General features: G+C 39.5%; 1 protein-coding gene across 1 annotated transcript in view; it reads right to left on the minus strand.

Annotated features, from left to right (window-relative positions):
* LOC126263682 (non-lysosomal glucosylceramidase) overlaps positions 1–22,717 on the minus strand; it is a 257,286-nt gene that overhangs the window by 195,270 nt on the left and 39,299 nt on the right. Inside the window, exon 2 of the mRNA XM_049960807.1 lies at positions 2,301–2,389. Within this exon, the coding sequence (XP_049816764.1) occupies positions 2,301–2,389 (89 nt within the window). The remainder of the gene's footprint in view (positions 1–2,300; positions 2,390–22,717) is intronic.

Below are 22,717 nucleotides of genomic sequence, written 5' to 3' on the forward strand. Positions count from 1 at the left end.
CTGCAAGAGAGGCGCTCTGCATCGCGGTGTAGCTTGCTTGCCAGGTTTCGAGAGGGTGCGTTTCTGGATGAGGTATCGAGTATATTGCTTCCCCCTACTTATACCTCCCGAGGAGATCACGAATGTAAAATTAGAGAGATTAGAGTGCGCACGGAGGCTTTCAGACAGTCGTTCTTCCCGCGAACCATACGCGACTGGAACAGGAAAGGGAGGTAATGACAGTGGCACGTAAAGTGCCCTCCGCCACACACCGTTGGGTGGCTTGCGGAGTATGAATGTAGATGTAGATGTAGATATCGACCTACTGCTTTACTTATACACTATATACAAATTTTCGAAAGAATGTTGTATAACAGAATCAGCCACATAATTTTCCAAAACTTGCCTGCTGAACAGGCAGGATTTTGCCGAAACTGGAGCTGCACCAACCAGATTCTCTGACTGATAACTCATATTGAAGCAGTATTCCAAAAACACACAGAACACTTCAATTTTGTGTATAGATCTCACAGTAGCCTCATTACTGCATAGACGTAAGGGGTTACATTCAAACATTTAAGTCATACCATGTCTTAAAACTGGAAACTTCATCACTGCTATGTTAAGTAAAAGAAGCTTCCAACGGGTAACAAGATGAGCCCTCTAACAAAGTTTAATAAATGCCTTCCACAAGAATCAGTGCTAGACCCTCTTCTGTTTTCCCTGTATATAGCAGACATGACTGAGACAAATAGTGGAATAAGTGCTGATTCAATGTACAACTGGGGATTAACAATATCGCCCAGCTGTGACTGTGGTGCAGAATGGCATATTTTTCAGTGCATCATATGTACATACCCAAATTGATCCAGAGGAGTTCCTGTTTGCAAGCAAGGCATCAGTTGTATATGGTCAGAAGTTGGATATAAGCCTGTGACCTGTGCTTTGTAAATATTGTAATTTTAATCAATTTATAATCATAAATGTCTCCCCTATGTGTTAAATATATTTATATGTGTTATTAAAGAAAATCCATTTCCTTATGTGGTGTGATCCTAGGCACATGCTAAATAAATAAATATTCTCCTAGACACAACACCTGATTCCTAAAAGCAGGATGCTACTCAGTATTTTTCTGCAAGTGTACTCTTGCTGTTGTAAAAGTCATTCTATAGTTTAAGACTCTTTAGAAGTCAAACAATGATTTCTTATTGCTAAAGAGACCTTTCTATCCTCCTCAGGAAACACTCACTATCATAGCTTTAAGGGAGTAATGTCAGACTTAACAACAATAAATCTTACAGGAGCTACAGGAGAGCAAAAGTAATAAACATGACATGACATGACATAAACATGAAATCAGAATGCACCAAAGGACAGTGAGTGCAGAATTCAATAACATTACAAAAGGGTGAAGTATGCACCACTGGATATACAGAAAAAAGGGCTGCGTCACATGCAATGGAACAAACATCGTGCAGCCATGACTTGCCACATAATTGAAGGGTTGAGTGGGTGATACACACATAAGCAAGCCTGAAAATGTTGCTAAACTGCTGTCAGAAAAAGTTTTCTTCGGACCCAATTTGTGCAGAATACACATACAGTGCTGTAGCTATGCAGGTAGTTAAGTGTGTGTGTGTGTGTGTGTGTGTGTCTGTGTGTGTGTGTGTGTGTGTGTGTGTGTAGCAATGTTTGTCAGTCTACATGTTGAGTTGTTACTTTTGCTCCTTTCATAATTTATATTCCACTACGGGCTTTCTGCATCACTCTTTACTTAAGCACCAGACTACAGATTCAAAAGTGTGATCTTTCATCCACAGCCAGTCCTATGAATTGTATCCATCATCCTTTCACCTCTACCACTGTTTCAACAGTCATGAAAAAGAGCGAGCTGCAGGGTGGTCAAGAGTCAAAGTTAAGCTATTGGTCCCACTATAACTGGCTGAATAACTCAGTTCTGACATCAGAGAAATGCAATGACATACCATCTCTTTTAACATCATGGTGTTCAAACCGGTCTTTGGATTAATGACAGATTTATCTTCAAAGATTTTCCATTGCCATATTTACACTGCACTGCCCCAATTAGCCCAAACTTCAAAATACAATGAAAATATAGCACTAAATAATGCACTGCTAACCACAGTTCTACCAAATGTTTGTATTTTGATAATCACAGGAGCTGAAGAATATATTTACCACTTCTTCCATTAAACATGCTTTTAAGTAATTATTTTGTGAAATTTTTGTATATTTATTTTCAATATAGTCTTGTGAGCCAGTCAATATTGCTCAAAATGCAAATAAAGCAAACTAACCATATATCTGTCTTCCTGTCACCATCTTCAGGTAGTCCATAAGAGGTTTCCTCTGAGCTCTATATATCTTCATGACATACCAAAGATAACTGAAAATAAAAAGGGTATGAAGTTAAATAATGTCATAAAATGAATTATGTAATACTACAAATCAACTGTAAGGAACCAATTACATCCTCTGCTTTCCTCTTTATCATCATCTTATCATAATGTTGGTGTCCATCAAAAATAATTAAAAACTAATTTTCTGCTATTCTTTCAGACCTCTGCAATACAGAGGAGTCCTTGTAGGCACCACCAACCCAGCAGAGATCATTACATATGCTCAACTACTCAATTCACCCACTCAGCCATTGAAGGAATGTTAACAACTAGCTATTACCAGTTTGTTTTCTGTCTGATATACAACAAACATCAAAAAATTTCCAGATGGACTTGCTAGTTAATAACACTTACTACCTTTCTTACCTTTAGCAGAATTTTGGTGAGATTAGTTTTCTACTGGCTGGTTACTAACATTGACTATCTCACTGACTTAATTTTGCCATCTTGCCAAAAGCACATAATTACAGGCTATGTACTACATTCTGTTCAATTTGTTACTTAGTACTTTCCAAGATTTAATAAGTTTTTATGTTTACTGCCAGGAAAGCGATGACAGAGGAGTCAAAGAACACCACCACCTTCAATTGTGATATTCACATATGGCAAGGACTTAACAATGGCTGTATATCTGAAAGCATTACTACAACAACAGACAAATGGAAAGAACAATAAGTGGAAGAACATAAGAAGTGCCAAGGCCAGATGTAACATCTACTACTGTAGCACACAATTGGCTACACCTGTCCCTCCACCACAATACACAGCAGTGGATCAAGCACTTCCTATGTATTCAGCATTCCATCCAGTATAAAATGACAGGTGAAGGTACAAGTAGCTAATACAGCACTTCAAAACAGATAAAATAATGGACTCACTGAGGCATCATGATTATTTTTCTCTCCTGAGATGACCCAAAAGGGCTTCAAGAAGTGCTGTAGAGAAATTCTGCAGTACTGGTAACAGTGTCAACAAAATTTCAAGAAGTGTTATACTTTCAGAAATTGTTTTTAAGTTTCCAGCATATGCGTATGCGTAAGTGAGCATATCATTCATGGGTAGCAGATCTCCTAGACATTTCACTGTAGTTCAAAACTGTTATATCAGAAAGCCTGGTAAGAGATATTAGAAGCAAAGGACCCATGACTGGAAGAAGTGCTTAAAAGACCTCCAGTATTTGAGTTAGCAAAGTCATTTAACTGTAAGTTAAAAAAAAAAAAAAACTGAAATTGGAACAATGATTCAATGTGATCACACCAAGCCTCACCACCACCACCACCACCACCACCACCACCACCACCACCCTTCTTAATTTTAGTCAGAAGAACAACAGGAACAGAATCTGGTTCATCATAGCACTGCAGAACAAACAGTCTGATTCCACTGACCGTAGAAACAAGCAAGAGCTTCAAGGTACAAAAAAGCTCTGACCTCGGTCTAGACTGTTTTCAGAGTAAGTCATGTGAGGCAAGATTTTCCATTTGTCATCTCAGTTTGTCACTCCTGTCACAAACATGGTTACACACCAAATCTCTGAAGGGTGAAGTTATTGAATCGACAATAAACTGAGTTATTGTCATACACTGTTCTTCGTAAAAAGAGCTGCATGCATGACATGGCAGATTGTGATCATTGTAGGCAGGCAGGTAGATTGTACCACACATAAGGAACGGTTACATTTTCGACTCTGAAGGAGCAATATTTATTGCACTAGATGGCCATAAAATCTGTGTGTTAGTATGGCTTGAGACTCCTGTGCTTGTGAATACAAGTGTCCAGACATCACAGCATCAAGTTGTACAGGTCTTGGATATCATCCTGTCATACCCTATCCCATGCCACTTGCAACTCAGCTTGCAGTTCCTACACATTGGTTGAATGACATGGCATACTCCATAGCACAGAAGGCAGGACAGCCCACTGAATAGCCCCTATCCTTGCTGTTGGATCTGTGATCCCTTGATGCCTCAGGACATGTCCTACCAACCGATCCCTTCTTCTAGTCAAGTTGTGCCACAAACTTCTCTTCTCCCCAATCCTATTCAATACCTCCTCATTAGTTACGTGATCTACCCACCTAATCTTCAACATGACTGGCCGTAACAGAGTATCCACAACTGCAAGGCACACTCTGGAGGTGCAGTGATACAAGGATGAGCATTGTCCTGTAGAAACTGGGCATATGCATTCATGAATGGCAGAGCCACCAGTTGCCTGACCTCCTCCATGTGCTGTGTGGCTGTCAAGGATCCCTTTAGCAACACTAATGGTCAATGAGCATCTTACGATGTCACTTCCATACCATCACACTAGGCTGGCAGGATGTGTGATGGCAGACCATGAACTGCTCTTCATGACACTCTCCACAGTGCTTCCAGACACAGACCCAGTAGTTGTCCCCTCCCAGGCACAAGTGAACTCATCACTAAAGATGACTGTCTGTCACTGTTGACAACAGGCTAGTTGAGCACAATGCACAATGATTCATGGGTGACAGTGACAGGTTCTGTAATGGTTGGTGTGCAGAGAGCCCTGCATCATAAAACTGTCTGCTTGTGGTACTAGCACATATGGGATGTTGCACAGAAGGCAGGACAGCCCACTGAATAGCCCCTATCCTTGCTGTTGGATCTGTTCAAGCACTGTGGACAATACATTTATCCTCCCTCCTTGTGGTGCTGGTCAGATGTCCAGATTCTACATATCACACATTCATGCCTTCCGGAATCCATTGCCACCAAAAATGGGCAATGGTGGTGTCCATATGACCAGTGTGGTGCACAACATGAAATATGACCACCCAAACTCCTGCAGCACCTCAAACTCATCTAGCTGGGCAACTCACTAATCAGTAACAAACATGTCACTTAGGAATAGTGACAAGTGCAGGTGGTGATACCCACTGGCCAGCACTGCTGTTTGAGAGTCTTCTTACATCAACTGGTAGACACAGCATCATGGCCCCACTCTCATGCTCCTTGAGTGCACAGCTGACCATGCAAAAATAATCAATGGCATAGCTGATAGTGTTTACCACACTCACACAGTTTGGTGGATCATTCGGGCCTTCTTTTTTGATGATCAGTGTACATCACAAAGATAGAGTGACGAACAGCACATTATATCATGGTACCCACAGATCGCAAACACTTACTGTAACACTTTGAATTAATCAATAGAAGGTGTGAATCCAAGAATATGTAGTAACATTAATCAATGCAGATACATACCATGATTACAGTTGTTGCCAGAAGTGGCAAAGCAGCACTTTAAATCATTTAGTAAACAAACAATTCCTATCAAAGGAATGTTTGTGACCAAGGTCATGTACAAGCAAAGGACTCAAAATATCAAATTTTTAGTAGTGTTACAAAATGAAAGTTAGATTGTCAACTTGTTACTGGACAAAAAATATTCACCTTATGGAAAGGTACATCCACACTTGTCCTAAACATGCAGCAACTTTACCAGCCAGTTCTGATAGCCAATTTCTTCACCTGGCCCACTCTCAGAAAGTCCTTGTAGCATATTCATGCAGAGTTTGTTATGTCCTAATCAAATTTCTAACCATCAAGGGTAAGTCACTTACAACTGCAACTTATAATGGGCCAAATTCAGTGTTACACCTCCAGACCAACAGGTAGGCAGAATAGATAGTGCAGTGGTAAAAACAGCGAGAGATAAAAATAGTGGAACAGATCCCTACAAAAACTTCACTGAATCTATTCTTCTGTACATATTTCACTGTTGTTGTTGTGGTCTTCAGTCCTGAGACTGGTTTGATGCAGCTCTCCATGCTAATCTATCCTGTGCAAGCTCCTTCATCTCCCAGTACCTACTGCAACCTACATCCTTCTGAATCTGCTTAGTGTATTCATCTCTTGGACTCCCTCTACGATTTTTACCCTCCACGCTAACCTCCAATGCTAAATTTGTGATCCCTTGATGCCTCAGGACATGTCCTACCAACCGATCCGTTCTTCTAGTCAAGTTGTGCCACAAACTTCTCTTCTCCCCAATCCTATTCAATACCCCCTCATTAGTTACGTGATCTACCCACCTAATCTTCAACATTCTTCTGTAGCACCACATTTCAAAAGCTTCTATTCTCTTCTTGTCCAAACTATTTATTGTCCATGTTTCACTTCCATACATGGCTACACTCCATACAAATACTTTCAGAAACGACTTCCTGACACTTAAATCTATACTCGATGTTAACAAATTTCTCTTCTTCAGAAATGCTTTCCTTCCCATTGACAGTCTACATTTTATATCCTCTCTACTTCGACCATCATCAGTTATTTTGCTCCCCAAATAGCAAAACTCCTTTACTACTTTAAGTGTCTCATTTCCTAATCTAATTTCCTCAGCATCACCCGACTTAATTCGACTACATTCCATTATCCTTGTTTTGCTTATGTTGATGTTCATCTTATATCCTCCTTTCAAGACACTATCCATTCCATTCAACTGCTCTTCCAAGTCCTTTGCTGTCTCTGACAGAATTACAATGTCATCGGCAAACCTCGAAAGTTTTTATTTCTTCTCCCTGGATTTTAATACCTACTCCTAATTTTTCTTTTGTTTCCTCTACTGCTTGCTCAATAAACAGATTGAATAACATCGGGGACAGGCTACAGCCCTGTCTCACTCCCTTCCCAACCACTGCTTCCCTTGCATGTCCCTCGACTCTTATAACTGCCATCTGGTTTCTGTACAAATTGTAAATAGCCTTTCGCTCCCAGTATTTTACCCCACCCACCTTCAGAATTTGAAAGAGAGTATTCCAGTCAACATTGTCAAAAGCTTTCTCTAAGTCTACAAATGCTAGAAACGTAGATTTGCCTTTCCTTAATCTTTCTTCTAAGATAAGTCTTAAGGTCAGTATTGCCTCACGTGTTCCAACATTTCTACGGAATCCAAACTGATCTTCCCCGAGGTCGGCTTCTACCAGTTTTTCCATTCGTCTGTAAATAATTCATGTTAGTATTTTGAAGCTGTGACTTATTAAACTGATAGTTCAGTAATTTTCACATCTGTCAACACCTGCTTTCTTTGGGATTGGAATTATTATATTCTTCTTGAAGTCTGAGGGTATTTCGCCTGTCTCGTACATCTTGCTCACCAGATGGTAGAGTTTTGTCAGGACTGGCTCTCCCAAGGCCATCAGTAGTTCTAATGGAATGTTGTCTACTCCCGGGGCCTTGTTTCGACTCGGGTCTTTCAGTGCTATGTCAAACTCTTCACGCTGTATCGTATCTCCCGTTTCATCTTCAACTACATCCTCTTCCATTTCCATAATATTGTCCTCAAGTACATCGCCCTTGTATAGACCCTCTATATACTCCTTCCACCTGTCTGCTTTCCCCTGTTTGCTTAGAACTGGGTTTCCACCTGAGCTCTTGATATTCATGCAAGTGGCTCTCTTTCCTCCAAAGGTCTCTTTAATTTTCCTGTAGGCTGTATCTATCTTACCCCTAGTGAGATAAGCCTCCACATCCTTACATTTGTCCTCTAGCCATGCCTGCTTAGCCATTTTGCACTTCCTGTCGATCTCATTTTTGAGACGTTTGTATTACTTTTTGCCTGCTTCATTTACTGCATTTTTATATTTTCTCCTTTCATCAATTAAATTCAATATTTCTTCTGTTACCCAAGGATTTCTACTAGCCCTCGTCTTTTTCACTACTTGATCCTCTGCTGCCTTCACTACTTCATCCCTCAGAGCTACCCATTCTTCTTCTACTGTATTTCTTTTCCCCATTCCTGTCAATTGTTCCCTTATGCTCTCCCTGAAACTCTGTACAACCTCTGGTTCTTTCAGTTTATCCAGGTCCCATCTCCTTAAATTCCCACATTTTTGCAATTTCTTCAGTTTTAATCTACAGTTCAAAACCAATAGATTGTGGTCAGAGTCCACATCTGCCCCTGGAAATGTCCTACAATTTAAAACCTGGTTCCTAAATCTCTGTCTTACCATTATATAATCTATTTGATACCTTTTAGTATCTCCAGGATTCTTCCATGTATGCAACCTTCTTTCATGATTCTTGAACCAAGTATTAGCTATGATTAAGTTATGCTCTGTGCAAAATTCGAACAGACGGCTTCCTCTTTCATTTCTTAGCCCCAATCCATATTCACCTACTATGTTTCCTTCTCTCCCTTTTCCTACTGTCGAATTCAAGTCACCCATGACTATTAAATTTTCGTCTCCCTTCACTACCTGAATAATTTCTTTTTTCTCATCATACATTTCTTCAATTTCTTCATCTGCAGAGCTAGTTGGCATATAAACTTGTACTAGTGTAGTAGGCGTGGGCTTCGTATCTATCTTGGCCACTATAATATGTTCACTATGCTGTTTGAAGTAGCTTTCCCGCACTCCTATTTTTTTATTCATTATTAAACCTATTCCTGCATTACCCCTATTTGATTTTGTATTTATAACACTGTATTCACCTGACCAGAAGTTTTGTTCCTCCTGCCAACGAACTTCACTAATTCCCACTATATCTAACTTTAACCTGTTGTTGTTGTTGTTGTTGTTGTGATCTTCAGTCCTGAGACTGGTTTGATGCAGCTCTCCATGCTACTCTATCCTGTGCAAGCTTCTTCATCTCCCAGTACCTACTGCAACCTACATCCTTCTGAATCTGCGTAGTGTATTCATCTCTTGGTCTCCCTCTATGATTTTTACCCTCCACGCTGCCCTCCAATACTAAATTGGTGATCCCTCGATGTCTCAGAATATGTACAACCAACTGATCCCTTCTTCTGGTCAAGTTGTGCCACAAGTTCCTCTTCTCCCCAATTCTATTCAATACCTCCTCATTAGTTATGTGATCCACCCATCTAATCTTCAGCATTCTTCTGTAGCACCACATTTCGAAAGCTTCTATTCTCTTCTTGTCTAAGCTATTTATCATCCACGTTTCACTTCCATACATGGCTACACTCCATACAAATACTTTCAGAAATGACTTCCTGACATTTAAATCTATACTCGATGTTAACAAATTTTTCTTCTTCAGAAACACTTTCCTTGCCATTGCCAGTCTACATTTTATATCCTCTCTACTTTGACCATCATCAGTTATTTTGCTCCCCAAATAACAAAACTCCTTTACTACTTTTACTTTAACCTATCCATTTCCTTTTTTAAATTTTCTAACCCACCTGCCCGATTAAGGGATCTGACATTCCATGCTCCGATCCGTAGAATGCCAGTTTTCTTTCTCCTGATAACGACGTCCTCCTGAGTAGTCCCCGCCCGGAGATCCAAATGGGGGACTATTTTACCTCCGGAATATTTTACCCAAGAGGATGCCATCATCATTTAACCATACCATAAAGCTGCATGCCCTCGGGAAACATTACGGCTGTAGTTTCCCCTTGCTTTCAGCTGTTCGCAGTACCACAACAGCAAGGCCATTTTGGTTAGTGTTACAAGGCCAGATCAGTCAATCATCCAGACTGTTGCCCCTGCAACTACTGAAAAGGCAGCTGCCCCTCTTCAGGAACCACACGTTTGTCTGGCCTCTCAACAGATACCCCTCCGTTGTGGTTGCACCTACGGTACGGCTATCTGTATCGTTGAGGCACGCAAGCCTCTCCACCAACGGCAAGGTCCATGGTTCATGGGATATTACACTATGTCACGAAAAGACAAAAGTCTCACTAAGATACTCCATGGGAGCCAACCGTCAACCTTGCAGCATATCCTAAATTCCTATCAAACACATGCAGCGCTCCCCAATTGTTGCTTGGCACTCTGAGCACACACTTTTGAAAAAGTAGCATGCTAGACAAAAGGCGACCAATGTCCGATGATGTACACTACAGCCATCACAGAGGGTGCTCTTCAGTGTCATTGAATCTGTAACCACGGTGATGGCGATGGTGATGGTGATGACCCAACAACCTAGGGTGATCGCTACCACAAAATGCATTGTTGGACATCTCATGGCTTTCTGCTAGAATATACTGCAAACAGTGTGGGGAAAGCAGCCTCATTTCACCATTGGGTATATTATCTCCCATGAGTTGGTTCACAATTGGTACACGCTGTCAATAGGAAAAGTTTATTGGGTGGTTCTTAGGATGACTCCCATAACTGTGTCCACTTAAAAAGCAGACACAGATGATACATCCATTCAAATGCTGTCACCCATGACAATGTTCAAGAACATGATAGAGCACTGTTTTTGTTGGGATCTCTTTCACTAATTTTATCACTTGCTGTTTTCGTCTCTGCACCATCTATTCCGCCTACCCACTGCACTGGAAGTTAACACTGAATTGGGATCATTATTAGGGTACAAAGTTATCTGTTCCCCACTACCCCACTGACCATCAAATACTTGTGCCTCTCATAAGGAGGGATTCTGTGTTCAATAATAATGCTTATAGTGACAATGAACCTCAGATGCCTTATTCAGGAAGACACCCTCAAGAGACACCTCCCTGCTAACAGCAGTACCACTGCTGACTAAATGGAAGCATGACATTGCTCGGCCATACATCTCACTCTCTCATGTGGTTAATGACCACAGCAGGCAAATATCAGCAGCTCAGTTTTCTGCCTGTGAATGCTGTGGACATCAAACACTTGCCAGACAGATCCATTAGTTGCCAACACTCACTATCTTTGAACCACCACTGGTCTTCTGCTGGGAATGTTTTGTACAAGCTCTTTACTTACCTTGGCTCAGCTCACCAGAGGTAAAATTTAATTGGCTATGCACCATTTACTGTGATTATTCCATGTTGTTTGTGCCTTGGCAAATCTAGTAAATGTTGTAGTAGTTCTGACAAATATCATAAACAGTCTTTTAAATGGGATTTAATTACTTTACATTACAAAATTTTGATAAAATAATAATGGAAACATTGATATTGGAAATAAATTACATCCTTTTTCAAATTTATATCAGGATCAATAACCCAGAACTGTTGAGCCTCAAGGAATATGAATCATTGGATTCTTTTGCAAACAACAAATAAAAAAATTATATAACACATTCAATTTGTTTTAAGTATGGAGACTTTGCTGGCTTTTCTAACATTAACACTTTTGAGTGTCTTCACAGCCAATTTTTGCTTGTTTTTTTATGTATGCATGCAGAAGTTAGCACGTGCAAAGTGGATAATGGGGATCTCATCTGTTGGACAACAAGACTGAATAGTGAGCAACTTATATTATTCTAAAATACAAGCCTGGATGGAACTTCAGCCAGTTTCCCCAATAACCTAGTTACAGTCAGTCGTCTCCAAACAGCCAAGCTTATCCTTCCACTTTGTGCTATGGTAACTACGCGATGTGGAGAGTACCTAGGGTTATCAATAGTGGGGAGGATTTCATGAAGGATGGATCCACTCCACCAAGAGTGTCTTTCCGCCGTCCACCTAACCTTCGTAACCCGTTGGTTCATCCCTATGAAATACCCAGACCACCTTCCCTACCCTCTGGCTCCCACCCTTGTAATAGCCCCCGGTGTGAAACCTGTCCCACGCCCCCTCCCACCACCACCTACTCCAGTCCTGTATCCCGGAAGGTGTACACGATCAAAGGCAGAGCCACGTGTGAAAGCACCCATGTGATTTACCAACTGACCTGTCTACACTGTGAAGCCTTCTATGTGGGAATGACCAGCAACAAACTGTCCATTCGCATGAACAGACACAGGCAGACAGTGTATGTTGGTAATGAGGATCACCCTGTGGCTAAACATGCCTTGGTGCACAGCCAGCACATCTTGGCACAGTGTTACACCGTCCAGGTTATCTGGATACGTCCCACTGACACCAACCTATCAGAACTCCGGAGATGGGAACTTGCCCTTCAATATATTCTCTCTTCCTGTTACCCACCAGGCCTCAACCTCCGCTAATTTCAAGTTGCCACCCCTCGTACATCACCTGTCACTCGACAACATCTTTGTCTCTGTACTTCCGCCTCGACTGACATCTCTGCCCAAACTCTTTGCCTTTACATATGTCTGCTTGTGTCTGTATATGTGCGGATGAATACGTGTGTGTGCGCGAGTGTATACCTACATGGAATGCTTCCCTCATATATATATATCTCTAAAAACAAAGATGATGTGACTTACTGAACGAAAGTGCTGGCAGGTCGATAGAAACACAAACAATCTATCGACCTGCCAGCACTTTCGTTCAGTAAGTTACATCATCTTTGTTTTTAGATATATTTTTCCCACGTGGAATGTTTCCCTAGAAGGAAACATTCCACGTGGAATAAATATATATATAATAAATTTACTGTGAAGGAAAAACAAAATTATAATCAAAATAAGGGAAGTCTGTTCAAAAGGGTACATCAGTGAAATCTATATCTGCTGCTGTATAACACTCAATACCATTTAAATATCATTTTCCACTTATGGTCACAGGAATCTTTTTCTTCTCATCGCTTCCCTTTCCATCTCTCTACAGCTGTAGGTGGCAAGTGATGGCCTTTAAACAATTCATACAGGCCATGGATCCACATTACAAGAAATTTTATACCATGCTGATCCACCTTACACATTGCAAGACGCTTGAATCATCCTTAGCACGCTCTCCATGAGGTGGTGGTGATATTGCTGTTCAAGCCTGTTTCTCTCCAACAGTGACACTAAGTTATCCAGTGTGTAAAAGAGGTCCTTTGATGGCACAATGCAAGCTTCAACTGGTCACAAGTTTGAACAACTGGACTCATGTCAGCATATACCACTGGCCAGTCCCTGAAGTTGACTCATTCCTCCTGGAAGATGTGCTCAACCTTCTCCACCTAGCCCTCTTTCCTCAAGGGGCCACACTGTGCCTGCATATCATCTGTCACTGAAATGTTGGCTGTATGGCTGCACAATACGTCAAAGGATCCTGTTCTGACATTTTACAGCCTTCATATTCCCTCAATAGCAACCACATGCATTGGACATCAATGTATGGTGTTGGCCCAAAAAATGACTGAAACATTCCCATGCTGAAGGTGTGGGACTGCATGCCTAAGATGGTTGGTTGGTTGGTTGGTTGGTTATTTGGTGAAGGTGACCAGACAGCAAGGTCATCGGTCTCATCGGATTAAGGATGGACGGGGAAGGAAGTCGGCCGTGCCCTTTCACAGGAACCATCCCGACATTTGCCTGAAGCGATTTAGGGAAATCACAGAAAACCTAAATCAGGATGGCCGGACGCGGGTTGAACCGTCGTCCTCCCGAATGCGAGTCCAGTTGCTAGCCACTGCGCCACCTCGCTCGGTGGTGCCTGAGATGTCCACTGGTTCCTGGCCACCTCAAATTTCCCTTGCCAACCTTCTTTGTGCACCATGGTATCGGGAGGTTTGTACTGTTGTTCATAATAACACCTGGATAGAGTGGAGATGGCTGTATGTTTTTTTAGTTGTTTTGAGTCGACACAGCACTCCCCTTTGACTCCAAAATGACAGTGTGTAGTTCTGTCTTTTCTTCTCAGGGTTCCTACAAGTCATAATTTCCATACAGTTGGTACCAGCTGCTCATGACTGTGGGGTGACCTCTGTGAGGAACACCTTCAGTGTTTTGGGTCTCACAACAGAAGCTGAATATTTGAGTGATATCGGTGTGGTGCACATCAATCCGGCGAGAACTTCCCACAATGAAAACCTTTATTGCCATAAAGTGACAATGAATATACAGTCTAATCTTGAAATGATCCTTTGCGACATATTGACATACTGAACAGTTCACACAGCCTGCACTGGCCCATTCAGTATTTGAGATCTAGCACACACTAGTCAACTGCACTTAGAATGCAGGTTTACTTTTACCTCCATAACAAAGGCAGCAGTGTTTAGCAATATCTTGTGGTCAAAAGAATATGAGAAAGAACTTATCAAACACAAGCTATGCATATCATGAGTATGGTACATTGGAAGATTGATATTACAGTGTAACCACCGCAACACGTAAACCATAACACGGCAGGATCCACAAGACAATGCAAGGCCTGTCCTCAAATATAGCTCTTTTCCCTTCATCTGGGATGGTGATCCAGTAGGTAATATGTAATTCTATTTACAAATGGTAATCAAATTAAATGTCAGCATTATGTGAAGTTATTTTAAATTGCAAGAAAAACTGGGAAAACAAATCACATGTAATATACATGATTTTGGAAACATAACCTGGTATATACAACTTCTTGTACTTATTTTATGAACTGCTTGTGCCATTGGGACTAAATTCCACCTTCATCCTAAGCTAAAATATTGACTCTGGTAATAGTTGAACTATAGATGCTCTTCTATTGGTATCCAACTTGAGACGCAACACATTGGAATTTAAGCCAATTGTTGTGTTTCCTACTCCCAAGAATTTTTTTTTTCTTGTGCTTTACATTCTACAGCTAATGCAGCTGCATAAACATATGTAATATGTACAGGAATATGTCGTATTGTTAGTTATGCAAAATCTCATTTAAACTTTTTGCTGTTGTATTTTTTTGAATCAGACAACACCTCTCATTAATTAATTCAGTTGGTAATTAAGATTTCAAATAATTTAGACCCTTAAAATTTTATTTCAAGATAGATGTTATACTCGTTAATAGGGGATTTCAGATTATGTGTAGTAATAATGTTACCTGTATTTTTGTGAATTACTAACCTGACATATTTTTTCATAAACCAAACAACAGTGGAGTCTTAGAGTCCAAGCAAAATATTAAAATCAAAACTAGCGAAATTTCAAAGCATTATGTAATTTAAGCAGTCACATCATTTTTCTTATACCTGTCTTTAAATAGTCATCCCTCCCTCAAAATAGTGTCTGCGGCCAGCAAGTAACCGGGTAACACATCTATGTTGGGTTGGATTAGTGAACACATGAAATTATGGTGGTTATGGGAAAAGCCTACTTCTGGAGATCATACAGTTAACATCATTATGTTGGTTTGTGTAAAAGTTTGCCACCAGTATTAGTACTCATAAACAAATATGTCTTTTAATATGAAGGTTCTGAAACTGCAAAATATTTTTGCTCCTTAACATCCCATGTGAAATAGATAACATGTAACTTCAAAGCACTAGTATTCCATCACCATTATTTACTGGACAATTATTATTCCTGGTGATATTACTAGGAATCATTTTGTGTGCACTGTTACTTTTGTGTTCTTATCACTGTATGAGTGACTCTGTGAAGTTCAGTTAAGTGCTGTGACTCTAATTAATGCTGAATTAGTTCTCATCTGGATATGTTTAAAGAGGAACAGATGCCCATCTCTTTACTTATATAAACTGTGAAACTTGAACCGGGCATCAACTATGGAATAGTGCCAAATAAAGTGGGATGAGCCACTTTAAAAATTAATTGCTTGTTCAGTCTATATCATTTGGCACTACCCTTAATAACATCAGTTTTCTGAATATCTTTCCAAGATAGCAAGACATGAGATTTCAGGTTTCATCAGAACAATGTGCAGCATCTAATTGCAGGTAAGGGGACCATTGCAAACAACATCATGATAACTTTGCAATTTGGGGAAAATCCCTTCTTCTGGTCTGGTGAGTAAACAATGCTACTTAGCTTCCATAAATGTTAGTTTTTCCTCAAGGAGGAAAGAAGAGTAGGTTGAAGTTTGAATAATCTTTCCTTCCTTTTCAACCTTACCCATCAACCTCAATTTTCTCCCTGGGGAAGGGACTATCAGTTACAAAAGCCAAGGATAGATTTTTGCTACTTCTCAGGGAATGCTACTGCAAATCCAGTTCACAGTGCTTCAATGAATTCTTTATAAATATAGCAGAGCCTGATGTCAATGTAACAATCAGGTTATTACAACAAAGTAAATCCCTTTGGCCTTGATGAATACTCTCAACATGTTAAAAAATTTGAAAGTTTCTGTGAAGATATATAAAATGCAATCCTAGCATTAAAAAGCGAAAGCAATACTGGTTGGTGTGAAATACCCACTAAAGTTATTAAAGAAGTGCACAACAAAATTGCATACCCACTAACTCAAATAATAAATTGATGTTTTGAAGAGGGCTACTCCCCAGATGTCCAGAAATATGTCAAAGTTAAACCACTTTTCAAAAAGGAATAAAGGGAAGTCATGGGAAATTATTGTCCTATCTTGATTGCCCCAGTAATATCCCAAATGTTTGAAAAAGTTGCTGTTACTCAAATCCAAACAATCTTTGCAAAATATTCTATTGTCCTAAACAATAAATCTATTTTTCAAAAGGGGAAAAAACACCACAGATGCAGAGAACAGTTTCACTGTGAAAATAAATACACCATTTGACAAGAGCAATAATGTAGCAGGAATATTCTGCGACCTCACAAAGGCATTTGATTCTGTTAACCATGCACTGCACATTTATGAACTTGAAAACTATACCATTAGGAGCAGTGCCCTACAATGGCTTCAGTCCTAGTTATCAAACAGAACACAAAGGGTTAGCATGTCTGTAAATGGAGCAAATAATTGTTCTGACTGGAAAATAATCTCTCAGGGTGTTCCACAAGGCTTTACGCTAGGCGCAATCTTGTTTCTCTTCTGCATTAATGACTTACCATTAAACATCAGCTCCCTGTCAGCTCTGTTCGCAGATGATTATTCTGTGGTAGTTGAAAATCAGGAGGCAGAAAAAAATTCTGAATCTTTGATCAGTACCTTGAGTAGCTTATAAACTTGGTTTCAGCTAAATGGGTTGAATCTAATTGTATCTAAGACTCATATAACACAGTTTGAAACCAAACAGTCAAAATTTGAGCAGATTAAGAATATTCACAACAACCGAAGTATAGAAGTTCACTCAGTCAAATTCTTAGGATTAAATCAGGATAAAAATTTGAGCTGCCAGTCACACATTGAGTACCTCAATAACAAATGTGCATATTCGGATTTGCAATGCAACACAAAAAGTAGCATTTACAAGCTACTTTGAAACCATTATTAGGTACACTATTGGTTTTTTGTGGTAACTCAACATACAAAGTGCATATATTAAAAATAAAGAAAAAATTGTTCAAAATATGTAAATCATAAGAACCAAATTAGGGTGGCTTTCATGTCCTTTCGACGAGTACGTGGTAAATGCATAAATGTTAACTATGGCAATATCATTACCAAATGCATGCAAACAGGCCCAATATGCTGTTATTCTTTTCTTGGCTGCCGGTGGACAAACACCAGTACACATCCATCAGAGAATGAAGAATGTGCACAAGGCAGCATGTCTGTCGAAAACCACTATTGTGGAATGGTGTACCAAGTTCTTGCTGGTTGCGATTTGATCCAAGATGCTGGTCAATCTGGCGCACCAGCCTCATCCATTACAGACAACTCACGTGGGAGACACTTGAGCATCCACCCTATAGTCCTAATCTCTCACCATGCGATTATCATGCCTTCGTTCCCTTAAAAATGGCCTTGAATGGTTGATAATTCCTGTCCGATGAGAATGTGCAGTAGGCAGTTAAGGATTTTTTCCCGTAGCAGGACAGGATGTTTTATACCAATCAACCTGGTGCGTCAGTGGGATGATTGCCTCAATACTCATGGTGATGACTGGCATACAGATTCCGGACTGTACAGCCTCTGAACAGAAACTTTTTGACAGTCATATATATAAAATCTTTCTGTACACCAGACATGAATTATTTGAGGGAAACCATTTTGTTCACTCACATGACATAAGAAACAAAAGAAATTTGATGCATCCTACTCACTGCTTCAAACTGTATGCCCAGGGACATCAATAAATGGGTATGAAAATTTATAACAAATTAAAAGGAAATAAGTTAATGCAGATGAATTTAGGTTTACTTCAAAGAAAGCTATATGAGACACTGACATTGAAATATTAATACTTTTGGGCGAATTCATGCAAGATGAACTTGAAATCTGACCTGGATGCAGTTTGACATACCTCAAAAAATATCATTTTAGTCTTATTATTTCTTAGTGAAAAAAACATTGGAACTGTATCGTAAATTTTTTACATGTCTTCTGTACACACTCCAAATGGATTGAAAATGTACATCATGAGATGACTAAACCACAATTCTAAAAGTGGTTATCATCAGTACTTGGAATTTCACCTTCTGAAATTAAAGTACGGACTACTCATTCTGTTTCTGTGTAATTTTACAATCCAATAACTAGGAAATCTAGTGAGCCACTAGTAAAAAAAAAAGCCCAAGAACCTGATACTTTAAGACTGAAAAACTTAATCATCAGTTTGAATTGACATGACATAAAAACTGAAAGTGACATGACATAAAAACTGAAATTGCAACATACAAAGATTTAAAATTTTTAAATATTGTAAACGAAATATGCACAACTCAGTGAACTTATCAAACTAAATTTACTTAAATACATATTCACTGATTTAACACAAATGAATCCCTCATACTGATATGGAACTTCCTGATGGATTAAAACTGTGTCTCACCTTGACCATGGCCATATTCAAACCACGAGTCTTGACTTTCACAGTATTCAGCCATACCTCACAAATACGTTCACAAGTTCAATGCCAGTACTTAACTGCCAAAGAGTCCTCAGCAACAGTATGTACTTTGTTATGAAACTTCCTGGTGCATTAAAAATTTACATATATAACTTGTTTTATAACTTACATCATACTTGCAAGTAAGAGATGCTAAGACACAGGTTTGAGTTCCTATCTGCCACTGACTTTCAATCTACCAGGAAGTTTCCAATACTGTGGTATTGGGACAATACTTACTTATCAGCATTTCTACGTGGCTGAAGTACTGGTACAAATATTAACCTGAAGCTCTAAAACAAACCAGTTATGGCCAGTAGGGGTGTGGCAATCAAGCTTTCTAAAAATCAACCTGGAGTCTCTTACAAGAAGTAAGAACAACATAAAAATGCAACATAAGCAGGGAAAACCAATAAAAATACATTGCAAGAAAATTTGCCAGTTGTGTACTCTGTCTATTCCAGTCCATTACCACATAATGACAACTGACAGCTTACTGTTCTATGTCTAAGAAAGAAAAGACTATGGAAAAGAAATCCTCAAAATTTGTAATATTTCCAAAAACTGAGATATGTTTTAAAATTAGCTGGGACAAGATCGACTGTGCTCATACTGCCTGTCTAGAAAATTCTCCTGATGTATTACCATATTCTAGCAGATTAATTAGCCAGTTAAAAAATCTTATTTTTTTTCCCGTCTCAAAATGAGGAACACAAAACTAACTAAGCTTCCACAGTGCTCCTAGCTTGTAATGGATCTTACCCACCCATGTTAACCATTCCTCAAATGCACACTGTGTCTTTCAGTGTGACCTCAATTTTAGAAATGGAGGCCTGCAAAGCTTAGTGGGTCAAATTATACTACAGAGCAGTTTAAGTGATGGCTGGAAAGTGAATGTCAGTTCGTGAACCCTTCATATTTCCTCCTGTAACTAAAAATGGGAAGCTGTTTATTTAGCCTGCGATTTAAAAAAGTAATGGATTCACAATACATTTTCAACTACAGTTGCCACTCAAGCAGCTTTATAAAACAATGATGATTACCAAACGGATCCCTACTGCCAACATGTTTCATGCAGCAACAGTGGCTTGATCACAAGATGCTCCTTGCATAGCAATCTCAAGCTGTTGTACAGTACTATTTCTACTGTTTCATTACATTACAGTTTGATTTGCAAAAGCAAGATTCTATTTTCCCAAAACTTTCAAACTCCTGCCAACTGAGAATTACAGTGCAAGAGAATAGGGGGTGAAGTACTGCCCTTGAGCTGTGATATTTACTTTTCCCAAGTACAGTGAAATCATCCATGTCCTGAATGTTACTGCAATGGTAAAATGCAACAAACTGGTTGTACAGCATTTATTCAGGTTTATGAAAAACCACTTTTGAAGCTTACATTTCATCAAAGCTTTTTCCAATAAAACAAGTAAACACTGGGACTGTCAAATGCAAGCCATCACTGATATTCCACAAGGCAATGTCCACAAGAGGCAGGAGCCCAGACCAGAAACCTTTTGGTTAGGGGTTGAGGCACCTCCTCAGTTTATGATGCTTCCCTAAATCCATCTACATGTGCTCTAACGCTTTCCCATCACAGAGCACTTTCACTTTCCTGCAATCCACCTCAGCTGAGATTGCTTCTATAACCCATTAGGTCACTAGAAGAAAGTATGTATGACTTCTCTCAAAGTATTTAGTTACAAGTTAGTGTGGAATTAATGTGTTCATCTGTCTTGATTCCACACTTTTCCCAACTCACTTCAGATGAAAGCTGGTATTGTTCCTCTGATATACCTTGGCAATTTTTTATACCATTCTTGTCCTTTTTGTTCATTGCTTCTGTCTTAATGTATAGCTTGACCTCTTTCCATATCCCCGACGATTCTCCTCCTTGAAGGGACTGGAGGAACACAACGTATGAATGAATGAAGTTATTGATTTATTCAAAATAATTAGATCACTGTGACAGATCTGCAGATGAATGAAGTTATTGATTTATTCAAAATAATTAGATCACTGTGACAGATCTGCAGCTATGTCTATACTTTCCAGGTCACCGTTAAGATACCTGGCAGAGGGTGCATCCCATTGTACCAGTTATTAGGGTTTCTTCCTGTTCCATTCATGTATGGAGCGCAGGAAGAATGAGTGAGTGAATGCCTCTGTGCATGCTGCAATTATTCTAATCTTACCCTCACCCTATGTCAGCGATACGTACAGGGCTGTAGTATATTCCTGGAGTAATCATTTAAAGCTGGTTCTTTAACTTTGTTAAGAGACTTGCTAGGGATAGTTTATATCTATCTTCAAGAGTCTTCCAGTCCAGTTCCTTCAATATCACCGTGACATCTTCCCACAGATTAAACAAACCTGTGACCATCTGTGTTGCCCTTCTCTGTATATGTTAGTCCTATCTGGTAAGGACCCGACACAATTGAGCAATATTCAAGACCCCATCACATGAGTGATTTGTAAGCAATCCCCCTTTGTAGATCGATTGCACTTCCCCAGTATTCTACCAATAAACTGAAGTCTATCACCTGCTTTACCCATGACTGAACCTATGTTATCATTCCATTTCATCTTCCTACAATATGTTGCATCCAGGTATTTGCATGAATTGCCCGATTCCAACAGTGACTCATTGATATTTGTCATAGGATACTACATTTTTTTCCCATTTTATGAAGTGGAAAATTTTACAGTTCTGAACATTTAAAGCAAGTTGCCAATCTCTGCACCACTTTGAAATCTTATCAAGATCAGACCATATATTTGTGCAGCTTCTCTCAGATAGTATTTCACTATAGATAACTGCATCATTTGCAAAAAGCCTGACTTTACTATTAATATTGTCTGTAACATCATTAATATACAACATGAACAGCAAGGGACCCAACACACTTCCCTGAGGACACACTCAAAGTTACTACTTTCTGATGAAGACTCTCCATCCAAGATAACATGTTGTGTCCTCCCTACCAGTATGTCCTCAATCCAGTCACAAATTTCACTTGATACCCCATATGATTGCACTTTTGATAATAAGCGTATGTGGGGTAATGGATCAAAAGTTTTGGAAATCAAGAAGCATTGCATCTGCTTTGATCCAAAGCTTTCAGTATGTCATGTGAGAAATGTGTAAGCTGGGTTACACATGATCAATGTTTTTGAAATCTGTGCTGGTTGGCATTCCTTATGTCATCCCATTCAAGACACCTCATTATGTTTGAGTTCACAACATGTTCCAAGATTCTACAACAAACTGATGTCAAGGATATTGGGTGGTAATGCTGTGGATCAGTTATACTACCCTTCTTATAGATGGGTGTGACTTGTGCTTTTTTCCAAAAATTGGGTGCAGTTTTTTATTTGAGGAATCTGCAACAGATTATAGTTGGAAGAGGGCAGGAGCTTTGATCAATTTAAATGATTTCAGAATTTTCTCAACACCACTGACACTAATACTTATTTCCTTCATCTTTCCAGTGGTAAGAGGATAAAATTGGAACAATTCCCCTGGATTTTCCTTTGTTAAGGAACATTTGAAAATGGAATTAAGCATTTCAGCTTTTGCTCCGCTTACCTCAATTTCAGTTCCTGTCTTATTCACTAGGGACAGAACACTAACTATGAAGCCACTAACAGCCTTTACATAGGACCATAATTTCTGTGGATTTTGTGAAATAGCCTTTGACTATATTCTGCTATGGTAGTCACTGAAGACATCAAGCACTGCCTTCTTGATGCCCAAACATGTTTCATTCTGCATCTCTCTATCTACAGCCCTAATCTTTGTTTTATA

The sequence above is a fragment of the Schistocerca nitens genome, chromosome 6 (assembly GCF_023898315.1).
Source record: "Schistocerca nitens isolate TAMUIC-IGC-003100 chromosome 6, iqSchNite1.1, whole genome shotgun sequence".
NCBI lineage: Eukaryota > Metazoa > Arthropoda > Insecta > Orthoptera > Acrididae > Schistocerca > Schistocerca nitens.